Raw genomic sequence first — 22728 nt, 5'->3', positions numbered from 1 at the left:
ATATGTCATGAATTTCAGTTTTTCAGTTCAATTTTCCGGGACAAAAGTGTCATGAATTGTCCTGAAGTTAAAAAGTTTAGTTGAAAATTTCAGGACAAAATAAGTACTGGCTAATCTTTAGATAGCATCCCTGAGAATGACTATTTGTGCGCTTGCCCCATTAAATTAAAATATAAAATGAGTGGGAGATCATTATTTATTACAAATAACCTCTTTTGTGATATTAACGAAGAAATTAATTAATTAATTATTGGAATTCCCATACAAAACAAGATGGACATGTGATGCGGACTTGGAGCAATCTAAGCCCAGTCTGGATTCTAGGCCCAGTACGGGCCTTTGGGCCCATTGGAAATCTGATAAATTAGGATTTTACACAAATAGCCGGCCATATTCATTATTTACTTTTTCTAGCGATATACATAAATGATACATAATTATACATATATAATACATATTATACCTCTACCGGCGGTTTTTAGTTTAAGCGGCTATTACGGTTAATTATTGGTGAAAGAAAAGCTAATCAAGGATTAAAGAAAGCAAATAAAGGAGAAAACGGGAGAAAATCTTAAAAGATCAATTACGATTGAGTCAGGTTTGTTTAGGAAATGTGGTTGGGGGATTACATGTGGAGCAATTCGACAGAAATTGATACCGATATCTCATAATTTGGTAAACGTAACTCCATTAACAACTACTTATGAATCCTTTTTGGTTTACATCCATTATCTCAAGTTTTGGATTAACTAATTCATTGACAGAAACAGTTCAAGGGAGAAAATTAAGTAATTTGATTTTGGTGATCTCCACTTTCTTATTTCCTCTTTTCTCCTTTTTTTTCCCCCTTAAGCCAAACAGGGAAATGGAAAATATACTAGGAATAATTTTCTTGTAAGTATCTCTAACTGGCATTTTGTCTTTTCTCAATATTTCATAAGTATATATACTGAAGAAAAAAAAAATGACATTTGCTTTTGGAAAGGGTTATTGGAAACTAGAAAAGAAAAGAAACAATGTTCCAATTAATGTGAGGTTATGGAAGTAAATATTTTCTTGAAAAATGTCAGAAAATCATTGACACATTTGTTGTTGGGTGAATTTAATTCCCCGATGGGATGGCGATAGGTACCAAAAGGGCCAAAACCTTGGTCCCCGTTTGGTACTTCCAAGGGATAATATTCGCAAGTAATCAATTTTCATATCTCGTAATTAAAAAATAGCTATTGTCAGGGAATTCCAAATTAACCAGGTAAAATTTGAATTTTTTAAGATTTTACTTATGAAATTTGACATTTTATAACAACGATTTTTTCAATTATGGAGCTATAAAGTTATTAACTCGCGCTATTACTGTATTGGGAAAATCGAGTTTACATATTAAAGTGATTGGAAGATGACGTGTCATGACACGAAGGCTGGTCAAAAAGAGATGATTGGCAAAGAGGCACGAGTTGCAATAGATACGAGCAGAAGGTGCAAGTAGAGGCACGAGCAGTTATTCAAAAGACTCAACGCTCGTACCTATTTATACTCAAAAGTCAAGGAGAATGAATCTGACAGCATAAGAGAGTACAAATACAGTATTTAATAAGCAGTAAATACTAAAAACATTATAGAATCTGTATTAAATTACAATGATTATGTAACGTAACATTTAATGCCTTTAATTGTCTATAGTGGCCTAATTATAACAAAGGCAAAACGTATATCTTTAAGATAGCTATAAAAAGGAGAGAATGGATCATTTGTAAGGACACGAAAGATCATCTGAATAAACCGGTTTACCTTGTTTTCTTCTGTCTATCTTATTGTTAGCAAAATCACTTTCCTTTATTCAGTTTTGATTATCAGTAACCCGTATTCTTCTAAAGACTGAAATTTCACTTTTTGGTTAAACAAATTGGCTCCATTACCGGGAATCTAATAATCAACTCTTTCTTAGCCTAACCTTTTTTGTTGCATCAACTATGTCGAACATCAATAACAACACCCAAGGAAACCAAGGAAACCAACAACTCCAGGAGAATCCACAGGATGATCACATCCCAATCCCTTCTCCACAAAGCTCCCCTCGACGATCTCGAGAAAGCACTCCTGATGGATCTCATGCAAATGGAAATGCTCAACTCGAAAATGATGAAGCTATCAATGAAGCTTTGCAAAAGCTAATCGCTCAACAGGTCAATAAAGCTCTTGAGGCCTTTGTCAGCCAATTACCCGTTGCACCACCAACACCCACTCCAAATAATAACACTTTGGAGAATCCTCGTTCTGGGCTTGCTAATTCAGGTAGTGGTGGAATCCCCAGCGAGTCACGAGAAGGAGAACCAGGTAACTTAGTCAATTCTGATTTACAAAATTTAGTACTAACATTGCAGAAACAGCTCAAGGAGCAAAGTGACCGCATAGAGCAAATACTTGGAGTACCGCCCGTAATCAAAGGGATAGATATGGATAAATATTCACAACAACCTTGGAAGCCAAGTGTTGTTCCCCTCCCAATTCCAAAGAAATTCAAAATGCCCAATATTCCAAAATATGATGGAACAACTGATCCACGAGACCACATGACTTCATTCACAACAGGCGTAAAAGACAACGAATTGACCAAACAAGAAATTGAATCAATATTGGTCAAAAAATTTGGTGAAACACTCACTAAGGGAGCATTAACATGGTATTCTCTTTTACCTAAAAATTCCATAAATTCTTTTATTGAGCTTGCAGATTCATTTATCAAAGCACACTCGGGAACTCAAAAAGTCGAAAAAAGAATGGAAGATATTTTCAAATCAAGCAAGGGGACTCAGAATTGCTTAGGGAGTTCGTGGATAGGTTCCAGAGTGAAAGAATGACGTTACCGCACGTACCTGGCAATTGGGCAGTTATAGCCTTCACTAGTAATTTGAATGAAAAAAGCTCTGAAGCCACGAGGCGACTCAAGGAAAGTCTTCGTGAATTTCCAGCAACAACGTGGAATGACATTTATAACAGGTACAACACGAAGCTAAAGATAGAAGAAGATATTATCTCATGATCTCAAAAAGAAGAAAAAGTGAGTTCGAGACGGGCGGAAACCGAAAAAAGGTCTGGTAAAAACAGGTATGAACCATATATGGGTTCAGTAGGAAAAGATTCACGGTCAAAACAGGACAATCCGAGGTACGATCATAGGTCGAGGAATAGAGAGTCGGGCTCGTCATCAAGATTTGGGAAAGATCGAAACGAGCGAGAGTCACGGGATGATGATAGAAACTTGAAAGCAAGGTTTGGCGGTTATAATTTTAATATAAGCACTTCCGAGATCGTAGCTGTTTTAAGAAGCATGGGTGATAAGGTACGGTGGCCAAAAGAAATGAGATCGAACCCAAACAGGCGCAACCCTGATCACTGGTGCGAATTTCACAATGATCACGGGCATAAAATGGCAGACTGTAGGTTGCTGCAAGGTGAAGTTGATCATCTATTAAAGCAAGGGTATCTCACTGAATTATTCAGTGAGAGAGGTAAGCAAGCATATATGAAGAATAGGCAGGAGCCCCTAAAACCACCTTCTTCCAAAAAGACCATTAATGTGATAAGTGGAGGTGAAGACATCAATGGTGTGACATACACAGCAGCCAATAAAGTCTCCAAAGTGACAATTACCCACGGGAAGCGGGTGCGACATGTCTTAGAGGAAGAAAGCATTACGTTTGATGATGCAGACGCGGATGGCGTATTATCCCCACATAACGATGCACTGGTAATATCTTTACTTGTACATGATACTAATGTGAAACGAGTTTTGATTGATCCAGGTAGTTCCGTGAACATTATTTTGCTAAGAGTACTACGTGAGATGCAAGCCGAAGATAAATTAATACCAAAGGCACATATTCTGTCTGAATTTGACAATTCCAGCGTAGTGACGAAATGGGGGGGTAATACTTACAACATTCGCAGAAGGAGTTGTCAAGGATACAAAATTTCAGGTGGTAGATATGGAGATGGCTTACAATATGATCCTTGGGAGACCATGGATCCACAAGATGGATGTCGTTCCGTCAACCTTGCACCAAGTTATTAAATTTCCATCACCATGGGGAATATGTCAAATCCGTGGGGATCAACATACATCCAGAAGCATCAATTCTGTAGCAGATTCAAGTACGGGAAATGAATAAAAATAGCAATTACAGAATCCAGTTGAGGGTACCACAACACAAACCTCAACTGAACAAGGACGAACAGACGTGGGCTCAAGGCCAGATGCCATTCAAGAACCAAAAGAAAATGAAAATATCAAAACAACGATTGAAGAATTGGAAGCTGTAATATTATTTGCACAATGGCCTGAAAGGAAAGTCTACGTAGAGGCCAATCTAAGCCAAGACATGAAAATTAAGTTGATTGAATTTTTAAAAACCAACGTGGATTGTTTTGCTTGGTCCCACTCTGATATGACAGGAATACCACTGGAGGTAATGACTCACAAATTAAATGAAGACCCATTGTTACGTGAGGTAAAGTATCCTAATTGGTTAGCCAATACTGTTGTGGTACCGAAGAAGAATAGTAAGTGGCGAGTTTGTGTAGATTACACAGACCTTAACAAAGCTTGTCCTAAAGATTCTTTTCCATTACCACACATAGATTAACTAATTGATGCTACTGCAGGACATGAATTGTTATGCTTTTTAGATGCGTATTCAGGATACAGTCAGATCAAAATGGATCCAACAGATGAAGAAAAAACTTCATTTATAACAGACAGGAGGACTTACTTTTATAAAGTAATGCCTTTTGGTCTCAAAAATGTTGGTGCAACATATCAAAAACTAGTGACCAAAATGTTCCAAGAACATTTGGGAAAAACAATGGAGGTTTACATAGATGACATGCTCGTGAAAACTCAACATTCAGGGGATCATATATCGCACTTGTCTGATACATTTCAGATCTTGCGGAAATTCAATATGAAATTAAATCCGGAGAAATGTGCATTCGGTGCTGCATCAGGTAAGTTTTTGGGTTTTCTTGTTTCTAACTATGGTATTGAAGTGAATCCCACTCAGATTAAGGCTATTGAAGAAATTCCTGACATGCTTACAAGTAGAAAAGAAGTGCAGAGGTTGACAGGATGAATTGCAGCCTTGGGGAGATTCATTTCTAAATCATCAGAAAAATGTTTTAAGTTCTTTTCAGCTCTTAAAAAGCAAGATCAGTTCGAATGGACTGAGAAATGTCAGCAGACACTCAAAAATTTGAAGGCATACCTGTCAAATCTGCTATTACTCGCAAAACCAAAGGCTAGGGAAAGATTGCTTATCTACCTTGTTGTCTTAGAAGTAGCGGTGAGTGCTGCTTTAGTCCGTGAAAACCAAGGTAAACAATCTTTGATCTATTATGTCAGCAAATCTTTATTAGATACGGAGACACGGTATCCTCAGTTAGAAAAGCTAGCACTTGCATTAATCATGGCATCTAGAAAATTAAGGTCTTATTTTCAGTGTCATCCTATCGCTGTAGTAACTGCTTATCCATTACGCAATATATTACATAAGTATGAGTTGTCAGGTAGGTTAGCCAAATGGGCTATAGAATTAAGTGAATACATCACATACCAGCCTAGAACCGCGATAAAATCTCAAGTGTTAGTAGATTTTGTGGCTGATTTTAGCCAAGGAATGTAATTGGAAGCAGAAAAAGAATTGCAAGTGTTCAACGGCTCTAATCCGGGAATTTGAACCTTATTCACTATAGTTCCTCTAATGTGAATGGTGCAGGCTTGGGAATTGTTTTGATACCACCTACGGGTGAAACCATTCGACAAGCCATTAAATGTCATTCTATAACTAACAATGAGGCAGAGTATAAATCTGTGATTGTAGGTTTAGAACTAGCACGAGAACTCGGCATTAATCAGATTGTGATCAAAAGCGATTCGCAGCTCGTAGTTAATCAAATGCCGGGGACTTATACAGCCAGGGAAGCACGGATGCAGCAGTACTTAGAGAAGGTACGGGATCTGATCAGGCAATTCCAAACCTGGAAAGTTATGCAAATATCAAGAGATGAAAATGTCGAGGCAGACACCCTAGCCAATCTCGCATATGCAGCAGACATGGCAAGCAATGAAAATGCTTCCGTAATTCATTTGTTTCATTCAGTGCTCGATCCAGACAAAAATAAGGTAAATTTTAATAACTTAACCTGGGATTGGAGGAACGAGATTGTTGCTTTTTTGCAGTATGGAACCGTCCCTGAAGACAAGAAAAAGCTCATGCGCTTCAGAAAAAGGTTGCTCGATATTGTTTAAAGCAATGCAATCTTTATCGAAAAATGTTCGGTGGACCCTTAGCAAGGTGCCTCGGGCCTTCACAGACGGAATATGTAATGAGAGAGATACACGAGGGGCATTGTGGAAATCACGCCGGAGGAAAATCACTAGTAAGAACCATGATTAGGGCAGGTTATTACTGGCCTAAAATGAAAGAAGAAGCGGAAAAATTTGTGGCTAAATGTGATAAGTGCCAAAGATACGGTAATAACATGCATAGACATGCGGAGTTGTTACATCCGGTCATTGCATCGTGGAAATTTATGAAATGGGGAATGGATATCGTGGGTCCACTACCACAAGCAAAAGGACATGTAAAATTCTTACTTGTCCTTACTGACTATTTTACTAAATGGGTGGAAGCAGGAGCATTCAAATAGGTGCGAGAAAAAGAAGTTAGAGATTTCATTTGGTGAAATATCATATGTCGATTCGGTGTGCCAAAGGAAATCGTGTGTGATAATGGCCCTCAATTTATAGGCAAGTTACAGAGTTTTTTCAAAGTTGGCAGATTAAAAGGATTACATCCACACCTTATCATCCGGTGGGTAATGGACAAGATGAGTCAACAAACAAAGTCATTATCAACAATTTAAAGAAACGTTTGGAGGAATCCAAAGGTAATTGGCCAGAACTGTTACCTGGTGTTTTATGGGCATACCGCACAATAACAAAAACAAGTACGGGAGAAACACCATTTTTATTAGTTTATGGAGCTGAAGCTTTAATTCCAGTTGAGATAGGAGAGCCAGGCACAAGGTTTACACAAGCGTAAGAAGAGTCTAATGGCAAAGAAATGAGCTTAATCTTGATCTACTTGAAGGAAAAAGAGAAGCTGCATTAATAAGAATGGCAACACAAAAGCAGGTCATAGAACGATACTACAATCGAAAAGCACTCCTAAGATTCTTCAAGATTGGGGACTTCGTGCTCAAAAAGGTTTTTCAATCTACGAAGGCAGCCAATGCGGGAAAATTGAGTCCAACCTGGGAAGGACCCTACAGGATTCATGGTATTACAAGAAAATGAGCATACGAACTGGAAACGATAGATGGCAAGATACTACCTTCACATTGGAATGTCGTTCACCTGAAGAGATATTATTTCTAAGGAATACCCATGGTCAGGTATCCATATTTTAAAATTTTAATTTTGAATTGTTAAAATTTTACTAACGATTTTAGATGATAGGCAAAAAGCTAGCCCGTACTAAATGATGAATCACGACCTGCAAGGCACGTGGAATAAATTAAAATTCCCAATCTAGGGTTACAACTATTCTGATAGAAATTCAGACGTGTTAAGCAGTCTTCATCTATAAATCGCACCTCCGAGTCCCGTGTGTTTTTCCTTTTTAGGAAAAAAAACAAATGAGAGGAACAATCAAGTGCTCGAGACTACATACTTCAACGCTCAAACACTTGGGGGACTATATAATATATGTATATGAAGAAGGCAAAGAAGATTGGGAAATAATCAAAGTTCAAGCCTGAGAAGTTTGAGTAAGAGCAAAGTCACGAGCTAAAGCCAAAGAAAAACCTTATCATAGTTAGGGTAAAGGCAATGTACTAAAACGGGTTATAAGTAAAAACCTTGTATTCATTTTCTTTTTTGAAATCTGTTATAAGGAAAATAGTTGCGAGAAAGTTATAGAAGTAATTCAAATACATGTAAAGTGTTATTTAAAACTTGACAAAGTTCAAATAAAAACTTGTCGAAGTTATTCCAAAAAACATGTGTATTCCTATTTCTTTTATCGTATATTAACATTATTATGAAGTTGAGACGTCTTCTTCATTAAGTGTCGAATATAAAAGGGCCCTCTTTTATAAAATTCATGATTAATTCAGATATTCATGAAGTTAACAAAAGCATTTTTGAAGAATAAAAATGCAAGATATTCAGTAAGTTCTTAAAAAAGGCAAGAATAAACAAAGCAGAAGTTCAAACAGCGGCGAGAACTTCTTAATATTAAAACGTTTAGACTAAGTATGAGCTTAGTCATAAACCAAAAGTTGTTTATACAAAGTTCCCCATAAAAGAAGTGGGGATTTAACGTTTCCAACAAACCCTTAAAAAGATCAAGGGTCACAATCACATACCATCAAAAAGAAAAAAAAAGGAATTTAAACAACATAAATTTTTCACTGAGAAGATGAAGGGACTGAAGCAGGGTCATCAGCAGCAGCGGGCTCAACTTGACTTGAAGGAGTGGGGATACCCGTATTATCTTCAACATTTTTAGAAACTTCAGCCACGGGAGAAGAAAAATCTTGGTTCTGCTGAGTCTTCTCAATAGTCTCTTTGATCTTGGCTAACTCAGATTCCAAGTTAAAATTCTCCTGGCTAACTTCAACGAGGGTATCATGGAGAGAATTTAAAAACGCTCAACTCACTTCAATGGCAGTTTTATCTTCAAGGATCTCATAATCTCTTTCCCAGTCAGCAATTTCATTTCTTAACTTTTCATTTTCAGTCAAGGCAAATTCAGAAGAACTTTGAAGAGAAGCGTGGGAACTCTAAAGAGCAAACCTTATCAGAATATACCCGGAGGTCTTCTTGAGTTTGAGTCAAATTCTGCACGAGTTCACCAACATATGCTTCTTTTTCACTCAAGAGAGCTCTCAAATCTCTAATTTCTTCACTTGCCTTGGACAATTGCTCGGAAAAAAAGGTTTCCAGACGAGCCTTTTCCTTACTTGCTTGATTTCAAGAAGCTTTTTCAACTGCCAAATCTGAAGTCAAAACCTGTACCTGCTGCTCTAAGGTACTTTTACTCTCTTCTAAAGTTTCCATGTCGATCTGAAGACTTTCACACTGTTCCTTCCAATTGTCCGCCTCCACTTGGTAGTCACGTACTAATTGCTCTAAGAGGGTAACCCTTTTCATCATCTCTGTACCAATTAGATTGACATAGAAAAAAGAGAGGAAAAAAAATAAGAATCCTGAAGATAGAAAAATGACAAAGTAAAGCTTGAAAAAGGAATACTTTTAAAGAAGCATGCACTATATCATTCATCAAGGTCACAAAACTATGGCTATCAATTTTAGCTCTTTCAACTGGACCAATCAAAGGCTTTAGCCACACGTCAGCTTGACCTGATTTCCTTAAAAGGTTACCTTCAGCGGGGACTTCAATGGTAACTCGCCTCATAGCACTACTCCTACTTGAAAAACCAACTTCTATGTAAGGAGTAGTTGAAGGAGGAGTAGTCGAGGGAGGAATTGAAGAAGCAGTCATAATAGCCTGGGGAGGAACGATAACAGCCACGACTGGCAAAGGAGGAATTACAGGAACGGGAGTAGAAAAAGAAGTAAGAGGTGATTCATTAGAAATCAGACCTAAATCATCACCCACTAAACCCACGGTGGGGGCAACAACAAACCTGACGTACCAGCCACGGTCTCTGTCATCTTCTGGATTAACTAGAACTCTTTTGCTCCTAGCTATGAAGCAACCGTCAAAGGAAAAGGTGCAATGATGGAAAGGTCATAATGAGAACTGTCGCTTCGTGATTAATGAAGCCGTAAAAATCCCTAAAAAATGTTGCAAAGTTGCAGAGCCAATAAAAGGGTGCCACGTGTGATAATCATTAAATGGAAGTGACAATTGAAGCGTCGATTTTACCGTGGCATTAATAGCGACAACATTCCCGCTTTAAAATCCACTTCCCAAATATTCAGTTGATGAATAAATGGTAAGTGGGGGGACTATCTGTATTGGGAAAATCGAGTTTACATATTAAAGTGATTGAAAGATGATGTGTCATGACACGAAGGCTGGTCAAAGAGTGATGATTGGCAAAGAGGCACGAGTAGCAATAGATACGAGCAGAAGGTGCAAGTAGAGGCACGAGCAGTTATTCAAAAGACTCAACGCTCATACCTATTTATACTCAAAAGTCAAGGAGAATGAATCTGACAGCATAAGAGAGTACCGATATAGTATTTAATAAGCAGTAAATACTAAAAACGTTATAGAATGTGTATTAAATTACAATGATTATGTAATGTAGCATTTAATACCTTTAATTGTCTATAGTGGCCTAATTATAACAAAGACAAAATGTATATCTTTAAGATAGCTATAAAAAGGAGGGAATGGATCATTTGTAAGGACACGAAAGATCATTTGAATAAACTGGTTTACTTTGTTTTCTTTTGTCTATCTTATTGTTAGCAAAATCACTTTCCTTTATTCAGTTTTAATTATCAGTAACCCGTGTTCTTCTAAATTAAAGCTTTAACTGAAATTTCACTTTTTGGTTAAACAATTACTAGTTTACTACACTCTAAGTGCATATTTAAGATATTCATTAGTTCTTTGTTTTCCCAGTATACTTTATTTCACCACCTATAAGCCACCTTCATTTCGCTTTTCTACAGTGAAATTACTTAATTGTTTACTTCCAACTTAGAAAGGAAACTCGAGGAATATAAAAAAAAACGAATAGAAAGTCATACATTACGTACAAAAATTGGAGATCGAATGATTATTTTATATTTTTTTTGGTTGTAATACGAACTTTTCATTCATTAACTAATGTTATTACATAGAATAAGAGTCCCATCTGGCTCAGGCATTGGTACTGCCACCGTATTATCTACATTAGTAGTGCAAGTTACAAAAGAATTCCCAAATTCCACTAACTTAGAAAACATACATTTGTGCATCCAATTTTGTCATCATGGATTGCTTTCAAAAGAGCGTTGGGAGGTTGTTCCAATACAGATAGTTGACTACTGCCTGATTGCTTGGATCCCTGGGTGGCCAACAGGTGTGCAACTTTGTTTCCTTCCCTGAAGTTATGTCGGATCGGCGGATTCTGTAGTTTTTTCAATAATGACCTGCACTCAGAAACCAAGTTAGAATAAATGGAACTAGTATTATTTTCGAGTAAACAAAATATGTCCGTTGCATCAGTTTCAATTTATACATTAACAATTTTTTTGTCAAAGGCAAGTTGTAGGCCAGTTTTGAGAGCTAAGAGCTCCATGTAGGCTGGGGTGTAGGCTATGGCAGATTTTTAGTATCCCAAAATCCGATGCCCATGGCTATTTCTGAAAATTCCACCAATGCCACCTTTTTTATATTTTCCTTTAAAAGCCCCATCGATGTTAAGCTTTATAGAGAAATTTGTTTGGGGGAAGCCATTTGATAGAGATGGTGGTAGTTGGAGGTATGAAGTTTGGGGAGTTGGTATAATACTTAAATTCTTTACAGCGCTCAATTACCACATCAAACGGTAGTTGGTTGCATTTATTGTTAAAAGAGTTATTATTTCTATTAAGCCACAGGTTCCCGATAGCAAATGGAAAGAAAATATCCCACTGATCCAATGCTATGTTGGAATCCTTTAGTATAGTGAACCAATGATCAGAGTTGTTGTGACAGGGAAGAAAGTTGAGTTGTGCATCGCTCCAAAATTTGATAGCTATGGGGCATTCAAAGAAAACATATGTAATTGACTCCTCCGCTCCTTTGCATATAGAACATAGGGTGTCAATATTGAGTCCAATTTTATGTAAGTAACTTTGGGTAGATATTGCCAAAGGAAGTATTTGATTTTATGGAGTGTGTTAAGTTTCCATATCCATTGGAACTTAAAATTGTAAGTTATACATCTCATATGATTATTTTTTGAACTGTTGTTGAATCCGTAGACAGATAAAAGACAAAAGATGAAAGACAAATGGGTGAACTGAATATCTTAATAGTCAGAGAAAAAGAAAATAAAAGTAATTTCTGTAGTAGTTACGAGTGACATGAAATAAGTTTAAACTTTAAAATGGTAAGAATAGGGTTATGAGAGAGCAATAGAAGCTCTTGTAGCTAGGCAAAATAGCTTAAATGTTGCACCCCACATGGCGGAAAAATAGTTAGTAATGTTCTTTTACAAAAAGAACAGAAAATGGCCAAAATTGCCCCTAACGTATCAACTTCAGCCTAAAAATGCCCCTCGTAATATTTTGCTAAGAATGACCCTATCATTAAAAATCTGGTATATATGTGCCCTTAGTCCTAACAGGTGAATTATGATTTGTTTTAACATTTTATTAATTTTACGTGGCTATTTCTGATTGGCTATTAATTAAGGCATACCCCAAACCGAATTTTACCCTACCCATAACCCAAATAGACCGACCCGACCCAACATACATTGTTTTACCCCTAAAACACCCGATGTTAGGGCATTTTATATCCAAGGATAATAGAGATCAGGGATTTAAGGTTAAGACTTGAACACAAAACATGAATGTGGTCCAGCATTTCGGAATAGAAGAGCTACTCCCAAGTACAAAGTCAAAGATGTGAGGGTGGACTTGGAGGATAGAGTCAGACTTAATGTTAGATGTTCAAAGATGAAGAGGGTTAAGAGAATGGTCTTAGAGAAGCTATAGGGTAGCTACATTGATGACTATAATAGGTTAGAGGCCTATGCTCAATAGTTGAGGGATAGTAACCCTGGTACAGATTATAAACATATCAAATGATGCTTCGGAAGAGGGAAAGATGAGATTTATTAAAATGTATATATGCTTTCACGATTTGAAAAGTGGATGGAAAACAGGGTTGAGGCCTCTAATAGGTCTGGATGGCACATTTCTAAAAGGAAAATGCAAAGGAATTTTATTGGTAGCTATAACATAAGATTCTGCCAAACGCTTTTATCCACTTGCTTGGACAGTGGTGGATAGAGAAACAGGTAGAACTTGAAAGTGGTTTATGGGGCTGTTGAAATCTTCCTTAGAGTTGGTAGATGTGAAGGAGTAACATTTATTTCAGACATGCAAAAGGTAATACCATTAATAACTTACATTATTTTTCACTGTTAGTTTACTTTAACTACTAAAAGACTCACCTTCTTTGTTTTTATTTTTTTTTATTATTGCAGGGTTTGATTGATGTTGTTGCAACTGTGGATCCTAAATCACATCACAGATGGTGTGTTAGGCACATAGAAGCTAACTGGAGCAAGTACTAGATGAGGTGTAAAGATGAAAAAGCTATTGTGGTGGTGTGCTTGGAGCTCTTATGATGACAAATTCAAAGATCAATTGAGGACCCTAGGGACTATTTCCGAACAGGCTGCTAAACACCTAATTTGGTACCCTCTACAAAACTGGTGTAAGGCTTATTTCGACACAACATGCAAGAATCAAATAGTTGACAACAACTTTATAGAATCATTCAACAAAAGGATTCTAGAGGCAAGACACAAACCAATAATCAAGATTACTATTTTAGTGTGTTCTGAAACTAACTGATTTTATCTATGTTTATCATAGTATTTGATTATTGGTTTTTCCTTGTTTGAAAGGTACTGAAAATGTTAAAAGATCATGAAGATAAATGTAGGAGTTGGAGAGATGAATGCAGTTCATATGCGATGGAGTTATTGGGTGATTTCAGAGAAATTGTACAAGGGTGTGACGTTGATTTTAATAGTGAATTTGGTTATGAAGTACATGAAGGTCCAGAGAAGCATACTGTTAATTTTCAACTAAAAAAGTGCATATGTAGAACATGAGACTTGACAGGAATTCCCTGTCCCCATGCAATTAGAGCTTTAATTGACAAGAAAGAAGAGCCATTGAGTGAAGTGCATTTGTGGTACTCAATGGAAGCTAACATGGATGTGTATATGCATAAAATACAACCAGTTAGAGGTGAAAAAATTTGAAAGGTGAAACCACATCATGCAATGAAGGCACCAAAAATTGTCAAAATAGTTGGTCGACTAAAGGTAAAGAGAAAGAGAGAGAAGGATGAGGCAAGGAAGAGAGAGGGGGTTTGTTCAGCTTCAAGAAAAGGACTTGTCATGACATGTGGATATTGCAATGAGAGAGATCACAACATTAGAAAATGCCCTTTGGTAATGCTACTCATTCCCTTCTTATTAACTTCAAAAAAAATTTTAACTACAATAACTCTAAATGTGATACCTTCATTGTTTGATCTTCTGGGTGAAAGGCAAACATAGCCACTTCTTCCTAAGATGAAGGATCTTCCCATGAAGTACAAGATGTGCCCTTGACAGCACCCCAAGATAGTCAAACTTCTGAAATTATTTTTGTTCCTACACCTGGAATGAGGCCAATGACAGAAGCCCGAGACACACATCAATAAAACACCTCTACTCAGAGTGAACCAGCACCAGCTACATCATCAGTTGTTTTGGATGATGACTATGACCATGAAGATAGAGATGCAATATCTGAAGATAAAGATAAATATCAAGTTTTAAGACCTAAGGTGATATTTGAAGCTAAGACTAGGCTTCAAAAGAAAAAGTTGAGGTAAATGCCAACTGGTACAAGGAAGATTGCATTCAAGGGTGATGAATCTGGTGCCAATGTGCCTACAAACTTGCCCAATTCACCAAGGAAAGTCATTTGGAAAGGCAAAGTGGCAATGACATCAAGACAATTATTGGCAGAAAGGGCAAAAAAAGTTGGTAAATTGAAGGCTAAGAAGATCAAGCTCTAGGGATCTCAATTGTGTTTGAATGACTAATTTTTAACTTAGGAAACAAAACTATGTTTTTGTGATGACTGATTCATAAATTATTATGTATTGTTTTTGTGGTGAATCAGTTGCGGAAGTTGTTGTATTGATTCACCCCAAAAAACTTTTGTTGGGCTTATATTAGGGTGAAACACATTGTGACAGTTGGTTGTTAAGTATTTTGTTGGCTATATATAACAATGCTTTGTTATCTATTGATGATCTTATTATCTATTAATTGTGGAAATTATTGTATTGATGTTGTTTGTTTGAATGTGCATAACATGATGTTAGTTCTTGTAGCATTACTTTAGATTTCAATTAGCATAACATACCAATGAAAACAGAAATGAAAATGGCAATACAAAAATACAGTACAAAGACAACTGCAAATTCAACTACTAGCACTAAAATATATAGACATTAACCTAACTAAAAGCTGTAAATTCCCTTCATTTAACAACTATGCCAATAATTTGCAATTTTGTAAGTCGTAACATGATAACCATTACTAAGAAAAACAACTTCTCTACATCATCTTGCAGATTTTATAAGCCACAACAACCAACAGATTCTTATCGTCAGTACATTTGGACACTACTAACCAAAACATAACTTCTCTACATCATTTTGTAAGCCACAAATATAACAAAAATAGCCCATGACCATATTATAAACTTTTTTTCATTGCTTCAATTTCAACTCCATATTTGAAACTTTCTCTTCCAATGCAGATACACTATTCAAATTTTCAGCTTTACTATCAACCATATCATCAACCATCTTTCTAAACTTATTCCTTTCTTGACGAAGAGCATCCACTGTAATTTTTTGCTTGTGGATAAACATTGATACATGAGGTGGAAGTTCTTCATCGCGTCATTCCTAATAACGACAACCATTACTCTCAACAAGGACATTATAGAATCTATGACCACCATTCATAGGTGTCGTAGAAGCAAAATGATTGGCCATCAGTCTGCAATAACAAGCACGAGCATTACTTGGGTCACGAGAAGAAGTAGAAGAAGATTCTGCCATTTGAAGCTTAAAACGAAATGTACTCAAATTTATCAAAGATTCGAGTTAAAAGATTGGAGATGAGGAGGAGAGAAATTGATGTAATTTGGTAATGAAGTGAGTGAAAAATGCCCTAACACCCGGTGTTTTGGGGGGTTAAACAATGTTTGTTGGGTCGGGTCGGTCTATTTGGGTTATGAGTGGGGTAAAATCCGGTTTGGGGTGTGCCTTAATTAATGGTCAATCGGAAATAGCCACGTGAAATTAATAAATGTTAAAACAAATCATAACCCATCCGTTAGAACTAAGGGCACAAATATGCCAGATTTTTAAAGGTAGGGTCATTCTTAGCAACATAGGTTAATGAAGGGTATTTTTAGACCGAAGTTGATACGTTAGGTGCAGGTTTGGCCCTTTTCCGCAAAAAGAATAATAAGAAATGGGGCTTTCTAGAGAATAGGGTTGTGTGTGGGGGGAGAGGGGATCATTCAAACTTGGTTAATTGAAAAATTACAGTTTATATATTAGGGGCTCGTTTGACCATAATTTTTTACAACACAACAAAATTAAATGGTTCGAATTTTCACTTTTTTCGAAATTAGTGTTTGGCCATAAAATTTTCAAATTTTCACTTGAAGATGAATTTCAGAATTTTTCAAAAATTTAAAAAACTTTAAAAAAAAAAAAAAAAGTTCACTGTTTTCATAATATCACAATTCTTATGTCCAAACGCCCACTAGGTCAATTTTTTTATGTGTATATATGTAGATGTTAAACACTCTTGATGAAAATCGCGCCTCCGCCCCTGACTAAACTCTATGTTTGCATTGAAGTTTTGTTCCCACTCTGTCGGCAGGTTTAAGTTTATTACCCAAGTGAGAAGGCAAACACGAGCAAAGAATGAAGCCAGAAAAGGAAAGGGACAAATGCAAGGAAACTCATGTGACAAGTCTAGCCAACACTTTCATCAGTATTTTAAGTATATCCTTGTTTTTTCTTCAAATTTCAAATTCAAACACGAGCTGAAATGAGCAAGTGAGGAATTAAACTCCTAAATAAATTATAAATGAAAAAAGAAATATGTCTAACGTTAGAGCAAATAAATTGGTTGTTTTCTTACCTCATGATCTGATTAATTTCACAGAAAGTCATTCAATTTGCAGTATAATTACAATAAATAATATTTATTACTACTTTTTTGCTTTTAAATTCACCCTTAGTGAATTAATTAGAATGTTAATTAAGTGATATGTTTAATTTTTTTTAAAAGTAATTCTAGAAGATACTTTTATAATTAATGCTGTTTTTTAAATTTAAAAACAAAAACTCCTATACATATAGATCCGCAATAGCAGAAAATTTTGTCGATAAGACAATTACTTTACATATTTGAATTTTTTAATAGCGGGAAGAGAACATTAATGTTGCATTAATGACCACTTAAAGTGTACTGACAATAAGGTTGGCTATAACTTTAATGTGAAGTTACAGAAAAAGACAATTTATTGTGGGGCAACTGTCCAAAACTCTGTCTCTGATTCTTTGAAGTTTTTTTCAAAAAGTTAGTCTCTAGTATTTTCAGTAAACAATCAAGTTTTCTAGGAGTATTTCTTATATATCCCTCACCTTTTCTCAAAAGTTTTGCACTGATACTGTGGCCATTTTTGTAAAAGCAAAGTTGTTCTCCTCAGTTTTTGAGTTTGATGTTTTACTAATTTAAGAGTGTTCTCTGATCAAAATTTCTTGCTTTGACCGGAGAGTACAAGAGAATAGATAAGATGACATGTGAAGAAAATGCAGATGGAAAATTGAGGTATTTCCCTCATTTCTTATTATTTGTTGGAACTACTCAAGTATAGTGGCGGAGTCCTTGCTGAAAATTATACTATATAAATAGATAAATTAGATACATTTTATAAATATATATACTATATATTGATTTCGATTTGTTCGTGTGTTTAGTAAGAATCCTGATTCCACCCATGATCAAAGTGTATAAGTCTAAATTGGCCCCTTTTTTTTATGTTTCTTGAATCTTGAAACATTTTCTTAAGGGCGTAGCTAGAGTGCCGGGAGTGGGTTCGATCAAACCTAGTAACTTTGGTTCAAACCCTGTTTTTGTAGTAAAAAATTTATTGAATATGTATAAATTATTAATTTACAACCCAATAACTTAAAATGATTAGAATCTCGAACCCATAAGCTTAAAATGTTGACTCTGCCCCTGTATTTTCTGATTTGTTTTTTTTTTCAGTGAGAAGAAAATGGAAGAAGAAGATACTTTGAGAACAGTGGAATGTCTAAGAGGAAGATTACAAGCTGAAAGAGTGGCTTCAAGAAACGCAAAAGAAGAGGCAGAGATTATGGGAACCAAGGTTTTTATTCAATTCCTCCGTTCTTTTAAGTTTTTTCTTGAGTCGGGGTGTCTCGGAAATAGTCTCTTTACCTCTGCAAGGTAAGGACAAGGTCTATATACACTTTACCATCCTCAGATCTTACAATGTGGGATTAAACTAAGTATGTTGTTGTTGTTTTTAAGTAAAAGTGCTTATGTTGTTGGTATAAATCTAAAAAAAAAAAAAATTTTTTTACTTGAAGTAACATGGTGTAATTCTTTGAAAATTACAGCTGATTGAGCTGGAGAATAAGTTGAAAGAAGAGACTAAATCAAGGGACAACGCAGAGAAGAAGCTGAAATTTCTGATAAAGAAGCTTGAATCCAAGAATATATCTTATGTTTCTGATGAATCAGAGAATTCAAGCTTTTTAAAGAGTGAAATTTCATCTCTAACATCCACAGCTTGCAGCAGTGCCAAACAATCAGAAGATAGGGAGTGTCAAGAATCAGTTGGGAGTACAAAATCCAGCTATGAAAATCTTAATTGTTCAGAGCTCATTCAGAAGAGAATATCTGAAGAAAAGTCAGACAATTTAGAGAAAGATGGTTCACAAATGAGTACTTCTAGCCAAGACAATGAGAATCTTTCAGCAAAAGAACATTCTGCTAAATCAAGTGAATTTGAATTCTCAAAGACAGATCCCAATAGGTATGTATACTCAATAGATTTAATTTATATACAGTGATAGTATAATTGATAGAAGGGGAGTCTAGCCGTGGAAACAGCCTCTTGCAGAAATGCATGGTAAGCCTGCGTACGATAGACTCTTGTAGTCCGGCCCTTCTCCGGACCCCGCGCATAGCGGGAGCTTAGTGTACCGCGTTGCCCCCCTCCCCCTTTTTTTATAGTGATATTGTAATTAAGCCGAGTGTCTTTCGGAAACAACCTCCCTACCTGCTTCAGGTAGGGGTAAGGTTGCATATACCTTACCCTTCCCAAACCCTACTTGTGGGAATACATTGGGTATTATGTTGTTGTTGTACGGTAACAATATAATTGAATCGAGGGTCTTCTAGCCTCTCTACCTGCTTCAGGTAGGGGTAAGACTATCCTATCTGTACATACCCTAGCTTCTCCAGACCCTACTTGTGAGAATAACTGGGTATGTTGTTGTTGTACAGCGATAGTATAATTCATTTTTTATAATCAGTGTATTTTAATTAGTTATAATAGGTAATCTTCATTATTTTTCAAGTTACGGATGCCACCCTTTGTGAATGATACTTGTAGTTATCTTTTAGGTGATTTGAGTCTGTATATTGAAGTTAAATTCATACTCAATTTGCAGATAAAGAATAATGTTATCTTTTCTAAGGTCTTTATTCATGTGAAACCATCCAATATTCTTGTACTAACATTTTTGTTATTATGGTTCTAGATTGAAATCTTCAGTTGAGGAGGAAGACAAAAATGGAGGAAATGAAGTGGATTTTCAAGAGGACAATGTGGACAATTCATTGGCATTAGTTCCTATGGATCTGCCAAAGACAAAGCAAACTATTGATCCAATTGTTCTTGATGCTACAGTGAGAGAAGTTCTTGATGCACTGAGGCATGCTAAAGAGAAACTTCAAACTCAAATGCAAAGAGGGCAAATGATTAAAGCTAGTTAAGCTTCAATGACCATTAATTCATTTGCTTTCTAGGTGTCATATTGCATAATGTAGCTCATGCCCCATCAAAGTCTATTTTCTGGTTTTTGGCAACAGACATCATAGGTTATAATATTTTCTTGGGAGGGAATCAAAGAATATATAGGCTAGTAGAGACCCTCTATGTAATTGTCTATCTAGGTCGATCGATCTACATCTTTTCCCATAGCCCTGGGGCTGTATCATTCCAAAATTGATTAGGTAGAATGATGGGGTCACTGGCCGAATTGGGGTGGGGTGGGGGTTGGGGGGTGCGAAATCAAGGAATATATAGACTGGCAGAGACCCTATATATAGTTATCGATGGGTTGAAGCATGCAGAAATTGATTAGGTAAATGAAGGGGTCACGGACCGAATTGGGTATAGGAGTACAGGTACGGGACCAGTGACGGATCTAAAATATATGCAATCGATCCGACAGAACTCATTGCGTCTAGCTCAGACTCTATGTTTGTATAAAAACTAAGTTATATGATTTTGTGCCCTTTGATTGCTAGGCATATTGGTAGTGTATGGTGCAAGAATTTTGAGGGTGGTGGTGTTGTTTTATTGTACAAATTGCTCTATAGGTTAATGAAGCATTTGAGTTAGATTGGTAATTAGTTAATTTTGAGTTTGGTGTACTTGTTCTTGTAAATAGAGGTTGACAGTTGCTATGTGTTACTCTTGTAATTAGGACAAAAATTTTGTAATTATCTTCCTATTCCAATGTGTCTAGACAAAAACAGTCCTTATTTCGCAATAATCCCCCTCATGTCAAGTTGATTTTTGTACCTGGAGCTGTGTGTTATGTAACCGATAATTAACCATCTAAGGTGGGCGTTTACTTAACGTTGAGGTGAGGTATAAGCCCCGAAACAGGGCGTATGCCTCATGGATTTTTAAATTTATAAATAAATAAATAAAATAGTAAAATAATCATAAAAATATATAAAATACATTAAAAAATTTAAAAAAATATAAGGGATTTAAAAACTCATAAAAACAAAATATATGACATTTTTTATTAACATAAATAATGAAATAGTGTTAAAGTTACTATGAGATAAAAATCAACTAAAACGTCTTATCCTCCAAACGATTAAAAAAATCATAATAAGGTTAAAAATATTATCAAACTACAAAGTTTACCTATCTAAAAGTTAATAATCATTAAATTTCTTCAAATTTCTAATTTAAAATATTATTCCTTTTGAATAAATATAAAATTAATTTCAAATAGCGAAATAATAAATTTATGATACTTTTGAGAGACATAAACAAAGATATGACAACCTATAGCAAGTAATGATGCAAAATTTGACACTTCAAATGATACTCCCCATTACGATATTTTCAATTAGTAAATATGTAAATACTATGACTCACTATTTTGAGTTGCTCTCCATTTTCATATTTTTATAGATGAATAGAACTGTAATCATTCATTTATTAAAGAGTTTTGAAGGTCAACAGTGCTAATTAGGTAATTAGACGCATAATTTGCGTTAGGAACTTTAGGCGAGCCCCAAGCATTGAGCATTAAGCATATTTCGGGCGCATAGTTGGGCTCTTGGCGCGTAAGTTTCACAGAACTAAGCCCCATACGTGAGCCTCGGGGGTTTTGATAGTGCCCCACCCCGGACGAGCCTCGAGGCGAGTCCCAAGAAAGCCTTTTAAAATATTGGATAAGAATAATAATCCCGGATAATGTTTGGGATTAACTTTATCCCATGTTTTGGTTGGATATTATTTAATCACAAAATAACTTTTACACTAAAATGGCGGGATCTAAAAGCATTCCTAACATGATATTTTATAGCCAGGTTACGAAAATGATTCCAGTTCTAACATTTCCTTGAAAATATACTTTTTCTTTCCTTTGGGATTCCACTAATGAAGTCCATATGGGACTGAAGAAAAGTAATTTTGAGTTGTTCTTCTCAAAGCCTTCGTCCCAACTTAATTAGCAACTCATCAAAATCTAAAAGTAATGGAATTGAGCTTAGAAATATTTCTCTTAGAGTATCTTAGTAGTACATCTTCCTACATTGAACGAGTATAACAAACTGCCGAGTACCGTTCAACGGCACGGGTGATACTAGAAAAAAAAGTCATCCAACAAGAACAAGTAGAGTTGCTTTTCTTTTCTAAAACAATTGCGTGTAACTCAACTATTCTATGAATACCATGATAAAATAGAGTAGTTTATGTTAAAGAATATATATTAGCATCCTACATTTTAAGCTTGAATATACAAAAGCAAGTCCATCAACAGCATATAAGGTAGTTCACCAGAGATCGTTATTGTTAGATTTAGCATTGGTTGCCACAAAGATAAATACAACAACATACCCGGTGTAATCCTACAAGATGAACAAAGGGAAATGTTTGTATGGAGACCAATAAGATGAACAACAAAAGATGGAATGAATTTTGAGAGGCTGCTGTTACATAACTTTAACATTATCACTCAACGATATTGGAGACTATCAGGAACAGGTCATTTGATGCTTCATGCTGAGGTGCACTACTGGAATTCCTGTAAAGAGCGACAAAATTTAGCGACCAAAGTTGGTTAGCCAAGAAAACCGACCAAAGTTGGTCGCTAAACTGGTGAAAATAATAAAATAATAATTTTACTGGTCAGACTTGCTTGGTCAAAGAAATACTCAGATTAGCGACCAACGTTGGTCGCTAAAGGGGACCCACTTATAAAATTTTAATAATTATAATATTATTTAAAAAAATTATAAAATATAAATAAATAAAATTTAAAATTAATGACCAAAGTTGGTCGCTAAATAAAGAGTAAACAGATAGAGACCAACTTTGGTCGCTAA

General features: G+C 35.8%; 1 protein-coding gene across 2 annotated transcripts; it reads left to right on the top strand.

The window, feature by feature from the left end:
- The first annotated feature begins 17405 nt into the window (after window positions 1-17405).
- LOC107766071 (uncharacterized) lies at window positions 17406-20601 on the top strand. 2 transcript variants are annotated; one of them, XM_016584783.2, is made up of 4 exons: window positions 17406-17667; window positions 18109-18229; window positions 18483-18901; window positions 19632-20601. In XM_016584783.2, the coding sequence occupies exons 1-4, from the start codon at window positions 17633-17635 to the stop codon at window positions 19864-19866; spliced, it is 810 nt and encodes a 269-aa protein (XP_016440269.1). In that variant the 5' UTR covers window positions 17406-17632; the 3' UTR covers window positions 19867-20601. The 2 variants fall into 2 exon arrangements, with proteins under 2 accessions (XP_016440269.1, XP_016440270.1); XM_016584784.2 differs by lacking the exon at window positions 17406-17667 and adding an exon at window positions 17697-17847.
- The last annotated feature ends 2127 nt before the right edge of the window (window positions 20602-22728 follow it).

The sequence above is a fragment of the Nicotiana tabacum genome, chromosome 10 (assembly GCF_000715075.1).
Source record: "Nicotiana tabacum cultivar K326 chromosome 10, ASM71507v2, whole genome shotgun sequence".
Taxonomy (NCBI): domain Eukaryota; kingdom Viridiplantae; phylum Streptophyta; class Magnoliopsida; order Solanales; family Solanaceae; genus Nicotiana; species Nicotiana tabacum.
The sequence above is the reverse complement of the archived record's forward strand: the minus strand, read 5'-3'. Positions and strand labels throughout refer to the sequence as shown.